The sequence below is a fragment of the Quercus lobata genome, chromosome 6, assembly GCF_001633185.2.
Source record: "Quercus lobata isolate SW786 chromosome 6, ValleyOak3.0 Primary Assembly, whole genome shotgun sequence".
Taxonomy (NCBI): Eukaryota; Viridiplantae; Streptophyta; class Magnoliopsida; order Fagales; family Fagaceae; genus Quercus; species Quercus lobata.
This window is the reverse complement of record NC_044909.1, coordinates 44890210-44898331: the sequence shown is the minus strand read 5'-3', so window position 1 is coordinate 44898331 and position 8122 is coordinate 44890210. Positions and strand designations below refer to the sequence as shown.

Sequence of the window (8122 nt, the reverse complement as noted above, 5' to 3'; positions counted from 1 at the left end):
TTTTGAAAAAAAAAATCTGGAAAATATTTTTCAATCATTAATTAAATTTTCTTAATTTAAAAATTTTGAAGAGAAATTTAAAAAAATTAAAAAATTAACTAAAAAATATAACAAAAATTGATGAAAAAGCCTTAATTGAATAAATGGTTAGTTTTGCATTTTGTTCTTTTTTTTTTAGCTGTTGGTTAAAAAAAAAAAAATTCCTTCCGTCTTATCTAACTTCCTTTGCGAGGGATATTTTTCAGTGGGACCCTTAGAGAACAGTCCAAAAAATACAAGATTTCTTTTCTTAGAATAAAATTATTGTGAGATAAACAAAGTTTAATACTTGGTAGTCGGTCTCTCAAAAAAAAAAAAAGAAATACTTGGTAGTCGGCAAAAACAGTTTAGCTTAGCGGCATTTACTAATGAAAAATCTTAGAAATTTTTTAATATATACCACCGTGGTCAACAAGGCGGTAATTGCACCTGTCTTGTTCTTTCAACTTTTCCTTATGTTTAAAAAGTCATTTGGAAATCTATTGTACTGCTTTTTAAAAATATTTTTATCATTTTTTCCTCCTACTTACGGTATGATAGTTATTGAGAGCAAAATTAAGACTTGAAATGAATGGTTTGGAAAAAAAAATGAAAGAAGAAGAATAACTTGTGATCATAAATTTGAAAATATTGCAGTTTTTTTTTTTTTTTAATTTATTGCTAAGACTAAAATATTATTACAAAGATTTTTTTTAATGAAATTGTTATTGGCAATTTCTAATGATAATAGCTAATAAATTGTAATTAAAAATAAGTGAAAAATATATATACAAAAATAAGATTTAAAATGAAGAAATTCATATATAGATAAAGATATGTCTTTGTTTGAAATAATGTAATCAAGATTAAAAGAAAACTATTAGTACATTAAATTTTGTTTTTTTTGAAAAGTAACTTGATTCAAGTCAAAAAATAAAGAATATGAAATCAGACAATAAAATTAGACATTATAAAATGGGCGAGTGGACCATCTCTTGATGAGAATTGAGAAATGTTACGTCCATAACATTTTTTACAATGAATCATATGTGGTAACTTATTATTGGTTCTAATTTGAAACCACCACTGAAATTACTTTTTTTATCCATTATTAACAACCAATCACTTAGAATTTTTTATAAAATTGTTATAAACATAGTATTTTTTATCTTGTTTAGTCAATCCACTTGGCTCAAAAACCCAACTAATTTTAAATATTTTATTTTTTAAACTAAAGACATCTCCATTTATTTTTTTTTTTCAATTTTTATCACTTAATGTAGGGATTATGTTGACAGAGTATCTAAATGTTATACATTTGAAACATTAGGAATCATCTTGACACATAAGATAAGACAAAGACAAAAACATAAATATAATTGGGACAAAAATCCTGAACTGGACAAAAATCATCTTGACGCATACTGCTTTCACACAAAAATCCTGAACTGGACAAATTCTCCACTTGACTAAAAAAGGAAAATGGGATCCACCTGCTATAAATATCTCATTGAGAAAATGCCATAAAAAGGTATAATTTTTTTTTTTTTTTTTGGCCATGGGTGAGTTATAAAATATGCAAGGAAAACGGAATCCACCTGCTACAAATATCCCATTTAGAAAATGCTTGTACCATAAAAACTAAAATATTATTATACCGATTTTTTTTTTATAAAATTGTTATTGACAATTTCTAATGGTAATAAATTGTTGTTAAAAGATAAGTGAAAAATATAAATATAAATAAGATTCAAAATGAAGAAATTCATATATAGATAAAGATATGTCTTTGTTTGAAATAATTTAATCAAGAAGATACGTGGTCTACATTGCTCACAAAATATCTTTCATTCCAAGCTGTCCAGTCAACATAATATCACACTTTCGTGTTCCTTCTACAACGTTTTGTATAATCCTAATGTCTATATATATGTCCCAACTCTCACTCTTCTTAGTTTCTCCAACAAACACCACCCTTTGCTTTACTTATATCTACGGCAACACAACTAAGTGAGAAACAAATAGTGTCTTTTTTAGTGTATTCCATTACTATAAAATAAGATCCTTTTGAGATTTAGCTTTGTTTTAGAAATACATGGTGTTTTAAGACATTTCTCGAATCCAAAGTATATCTAATAGTGTTTGATATATGTTCCACGGAGTTTGAGAGTGGTAGTGCTTGTATGTGAACTTGTTAGACAAGAAGGTCATGTTGGCTTCCCAGATTCCTAAGAGACGTGATGGGAGAAAGAAGTTTAAGGAGACAAGACACCCAGTGTATCGTGGAGTGAGGAGGAAGAACCCACAAAAATGGGTTTGTGAAATTCGTGAGCCAAATAAGAAGTCGAGGATTTGGCTTGGGACTTTCCCCACTGCAGAAATGGCAGCGCGTGCATATGATGTGGCAGTGATTGCGCTCCGTGGCCGGTCCGGGTGTCTAAATTTTGCGGACTCGATGTGGAAGCTTCCAATTCCGACTTCAACGACAGCAAAGGATATCCAGAGGACGGCAACGGAGGCAGCCAAGGCATTTCGGCCGGCAAAGTTGGATTGAGGTTTTTGGTGTGCACATGATGTGGCAGTGATTGCGCTTGCGGCCGATTCGGGTGTCTAAATTTTGCTGACTCGATGTGGAAGCTTTCGATTTCAACTTCAATGATGGCAAAGGATATCAAGAGGACGGTAGCAGAGGCGGCCAAGGCATTTCGGCTGGCGAAGTTGGATTGAGGTTTTTCATGGCAGCAACAATAGTATCAGTGGAGATGGTGGAGGAAGTTGTGTATTTTTTATGGATGAGGAGGCGGTTTTTGGCATGCCAGGGTTGTTGGAAAAATCCCACTTTTCAAACCTAAACCCAAATCAGCCAATAACCAAACACATGATAGGAAATTTTTAATTCCAGAATTTATTAATAGAAATTTTCTAGAAATTTTTAATACCATTGTTATCAACTGTGTGATGTCATCTAAACAATGTGTATTTCCATTTGTTTGTTGTTTCAATGAGCCATGTTAGTCTTGTTCGGATTGAGATCAAGTGCAATAGGTATTGCATTGTATGCTGTGGTGCCCAGTCTCCCTAGTACTTCCCTTAGGGATGATGAATTTGGGATCCCAATTAATTTGTTGGTGGGTATCCTTCCACTCCTATTAAATGTTGCCTCAAATGCTGCCTTGACAGCCCAAACCTATCCTCCTTTGATCTCTCCTTGCACTTTCCTTTCTTCTCCACTTGATTTTTTCCTTCTATGTGCTTTTTGACCAACCTCTTACCCATTCACCCTATCTTCCCTTTTATAGTTTCCCCCTAGTGGGGATCCAAATTATTACGTTTGTATCAGTTCCCACGCAATTTCACTTCTGCCTAGAATCCCAAGGAAAATGATTCCTTCTGAGGATTCTATGGAAACTTGTTTCTAATGTCAAATAGCGTTCAACAGCGAACTTTCCAAAGGCGCTAACTGTGCTCAGAGAACCGACCTGAATTTGACCATCCCTTCATTGGCCTCCCTTGGCCTAATAGTCGGTATTGAACCTGACTTGACCCAAATATAGTAGGGTTCCCTCAGCACCAACCTTACATCCTTGCACTTTTATCATTAGGATGGGCCTATCCCTATAGTGTTGGGCTAGTTTTAGTTACCTGAGACAACCTTGGTTACCTAGGCCATCTTGGGCCTTGGTTACTTGAGCCCAAGTCCCTACATGTGCAATTGCTTTTAATGGTTGATATTGAAATTTGAAAAAAAAAAAAAAATTCAATCTCAACCATTAAATAATAAATATTAAAAAAAGTAAAATATTGTAAAAGTTAAAATGTAAAATGGTAAAAAACAAAATTGTGAAAGAGGAAGGCAGTAATTGTACATTATGTCTTGTTCTTTCAATTTTTCCTTACGTTTAAAAAGCCATTTGTGAATATATTGTACTACTTTTCAAGAATATTTTCATCATTTTTTTTTCTCCTACTAACGAGATAATAGTTATTGGAGAGCAAAATTAAGACTTGAACAGAGGGGAAAAAAAGAATAGAAAAAGAATAAATTGTGATCATAAAATTGAAAATATTGCAATTTATTTTGTAGCTAAAACTAAAATATTATTACACTGATTTATTTATTTATTTTTTATATAAAATTGTTATTGACAATTTCTAATGGTAATAAATTGTTATTAAAAACAAGTTAATATATATATATATATATATATAAATAAAAATGAAGAAATTCATATATAGATAAAGATATGTCTTTGTTTTGAAATAATTCAATCAAGTTTAAAAGAAAACTATTATTACATTAATTTTTTAAAAAGTAACTTGATTCAAGTAAAAATAAAATAAAATAAAGAATATGAAATTAGACATTATAAAATGGGCTAGTGGACTATCTTTTGATGACAAATGCTATGTCTACCACATTTTTATAATACTTTCACCACAAATCATATGTGGTAACTTGTTACTGGTTGTAATTTGAAACCATTAGTGAAATTACTTTTTTACCCATTATTAACAATTAGCTACTTAAGATTTGTTATAAAAGTATTGTGTAAATATTATGGATATAGTATTTCTCATCTCTTTCGGTCAATCCAATTGGCTCAAAAACCCAACTAATTTCAAATATTTTATTTTTTAAACTAAAGCCTTGTGGTAGCCTACATGGATGCTTAGGTGGCATAAAATTAAATATTTTAATATCTCTGTTAATCATGCCATTTTTTTTTTCATTTATCACTTAATTTAGGAATTATTTTGATATAATACCAAAATGTTAAAGATTAAAATCATTAAATAGATACATCTGAAACATCATTTTGAAGGACAAGGTAAATGACAAAAGAAAAATTCTAGGACCACACCATTTCACACAACTTTGACTACAATTTGTCACGTGGTGAGTTGTGGTCAAAGTTGTGTTGTCCTATAATTGCTCATGACAAAAACATAATTTGCACCAAATTGATAAGGATTCGGATAATGTGTTCCCTTAAAGCACAAATTAAAACATCTATTTTTAGAAATATTTTCTCGGAAAGTAAAAGAACTGTCAATAATTTTCCAATTCCAAATTTTTTTCTTTCAAAAATAGTTAATTACTGTATGCCCTTAGAGCACACATTAACAAAATCCAATTGATAATATATTAAGCATGCATCATCAGCCGCCACATTTGGAAAAGACTTCCATCACTTGAATTTGACACACACATATACAAACAAAATACAAATATTCATTAGAGAGTACAGACACACATCACACATTATTTTATTTTATTTTTTGGATAATCACAGACCACACATTCTACTTTCACACAAAAAACCTTAACTGGACAAATTCTTCACTTGGCTAAAAAAGGAAAAAACACACCTGCCACAAATATCCCAATAAAAGACTGATAGGACACACAAATTTAAGTAATGCTATTATAACTTTTACTACAATTTACTTAAGGGACAAGTCGCAAGATGTGAAACTGTAGACTAATCATTTTTATTTCACCACTTATAACATACCACAAGAGTAAGTTGTAGCAAAAGTGTAGCAAAAGTTCTAATCCTAGTAATTTCTTAAAAATTTATACAAATTTTGGCCACAATTCACATATAAGTTAAAAGAGATGTGAAGTGTGAACCATGACCCACCACTCACAAGTTTCCATGCCGTGTGTTATGATAAAACTTGGACAAGATTTTGTGGTCACCATTGCTCACAAAATATCTTCCATTTTAAGTTGTCCAAACAGTGGGAAGTACTACTTGACAGCCTGTCAACTTACACGCTTTGTATAATCCTATCGTCTATATATATGTTCCAACTCTGACTGATCTCAGGGACTCCTTCAACAAACACAAACGCTGCTCTTTGCTTACTTATTATATCTACTGCAGTCTGCAACACAACTGAGTGAGAAATAAAGAGTTTTTTTTTAGCTTCGTTTTAGACATACATGGATGTTTTAAGACATTACTCTGATCCTCAATATCTAATGGGGTCTGATATTTGTTCCTTGGAGTTTGAGAGTGGCAGCGATTGCATTGTGAACTTGTCAGACGAGGAGGTCATGTTGGCTTCCCAAAATCCTAAGAAACGAGATGGGCGAAAGAAGTTCAAGAAGACAAGACACCCAGTGTACCGAGGAGTGAGGAGAAAGAATCCGTGGAAATGGGTTTGTGAAATGCGTGAGCCAAATAAGAAGTCGAGGATTTGGCTTGGGACTTTTCCCACAGCAGAAATGGCGGCGCGTGCACATGATGTGGCAGCTATCGCTCTCCGTGGCAAGTCCGGGTGTCTAAATTTTGCCGACTCGGCGTGGCGGCTTCCGGTTCCAGCATCGGCGGCAGCGAAGGATATTCAGAGGGCGGCCGCGGAGGCGGCTGAGGCATTTCGGCCCACAGATTTGGATAGAGTTTTTGGGGATGAATCGAGATGGAAGTTAGAAAATGCAGCGGCGGCAGCTGTGGTTGTGGCAGCCGCAGCAGTGGCTGCTACAGCAGTAGCGGCGGAGATGGAGGAGGAAGGTGTGTTTTTTATGGATGAAGAGGCGGTTTTTGGCATGCCGGGGTTGTTGGCAAGTTTGGCAGAGGGGATGTTGTTGCCTCCACCTCATTGTTATGATGGAGATGACATGGGAACTGATACTGACATGTCATTATGGAGTTACTCAATTTGATTGAACTAAAATTAAGCTTAATAGTATTGAGCTTAATTCAGCACTTTCTCATAAAAAAGAAGCAGTTTAATTTAGCATATAGAATGGTTGCTTATTGGGAATAATTTTTATTCTTCATTCTTTTTGTTTTTGATTAAGTGCGGTGTTATGGGGAAAATCATAAATTGTGGGAAAAGCCCCAGAAAAATGCTGCATTATTAATTTATATATGTTGGATGTGTGGGAATGTTGGAGATGGCGTAGCCATATTGAACAAAAGAATTATATTCCATTTTCCATAATGTATGGTATAATGGACATTTTTGCAAAATAAGTTTGTACTTTAATATTTAATCTACCCATTTGGAGCATTTACATCAATCTATGAAAGAAAGTTGTTCAAAGTCTTATTTTCATTTTTTTTATTTATAAATTTCATCTAAATTTCTAAGAACGAAAAAAAAAAAAAAATTAACCAAACATTTTTGTCTTGCATACAAATTTCAGCTGAAGAAGGAAGTGAATCAGCAGAAGAAGGCCACAGAGCACCCAATTCGTTGAGAGAGAAGGAGAGAATTATAGATTATTGTTGTGATAAATGGAGAGAGAACAAAAGTTTGTCAAAACAAAAGCCTGAAAGGATAAAGTAAAAGGAAAAAGTCGAAGCCTGGAGTGTGTAATCTCTGTTGTTTCATTCAACATCATTCTTCCTGACTAATAAAGATTTTTTTAAAAAAACATTAAAAATAATAACACATTTAATACGGCAACAAGGCTGGTATCAAATGTTCAAAATTATAGTGTCTTTTGGTCCTTATAATTTCTTCTTTTAATTGACTGAATTTCCTTATTTTGACCAAAAAGAGATGCACTCTGAGGTTGCAGAGACCAAGAATACCAGCAAATAATACAGTTAATCGTTGTTTGTTGGCTTGAGCTTCAATATGCTGGCTTGCTTCTTTAAGAGACAAAATCTCCTGCATGAGGGAGGCTAGCTTCGCGACATTCTCTTGATGAATGTGATCAGGAACCTTTTTTTTGGTCGCCAAAAGCACTCACTACCTTGAACAGCCTATCATGTTGCCTGAAAAATAAAAAAATTTAACCCTCAACAGGCTGCAACATACAATGCCGCGTATAAGAATAGAAGTACTGAAATATTTCAGAATCGAATTGGAACAATTGATGCTGATATGATCTTTCAGGATATAGCCCTTCTATTCTAGGATTCTAGAAGATCATTGCATAATCTTACTCATAAAAACTACTCTTAATGCTATAGAACCAATGGAAAAGCAGTACATTGTCTTTTCAGGTTTAACGTTTTAGTTGTGCCTATTTAAAAGTTTTAAAATCAAGAATCTACTGTAATAGGCATATCTTGATCAGAGATAATACAAATTCAGTTCGGTAGATGCTTATAAATAAGTTTACTCAACAGCAATACCTGAA

The 8122-nt window shown here is 33.0% G+C and overlaps 1 protein-coding gene across 1 annotated transcript; it reads left to right on the top strand.

Annotated features, from left to right (window-relative positions):
• Window positions 1–5836: 5836 nt before the first annotated feature.
• Window positions 5837–7051, top strand: LOC115993854 (dehydration-responsive element-binding protein 1B-like). Its single transcript, XM_031117832.1, has one exon. The coding sequence runs from the start codon at window positions 5969–5971 to the stop codon at window positions 6689–6691; it is 723 nt and encodes a 240-aa protein (XP_030973692.1). The 5' UTR covers window positions 5837–5968; the 3' UTR covers window positions 6692–7051.
• The last annotated feature ends 1071 nt before the right edge of the window (window positions 7052–8122 follow it).

Coding starts and splice junctions, on each gene's coding strand:
- LOC115993854 (XM_031117832.1), top strand. CDS start 5,969: ATGGATGTTTTAAGACATTACTCTGATCCTCAATATCTAATGGGGTCT.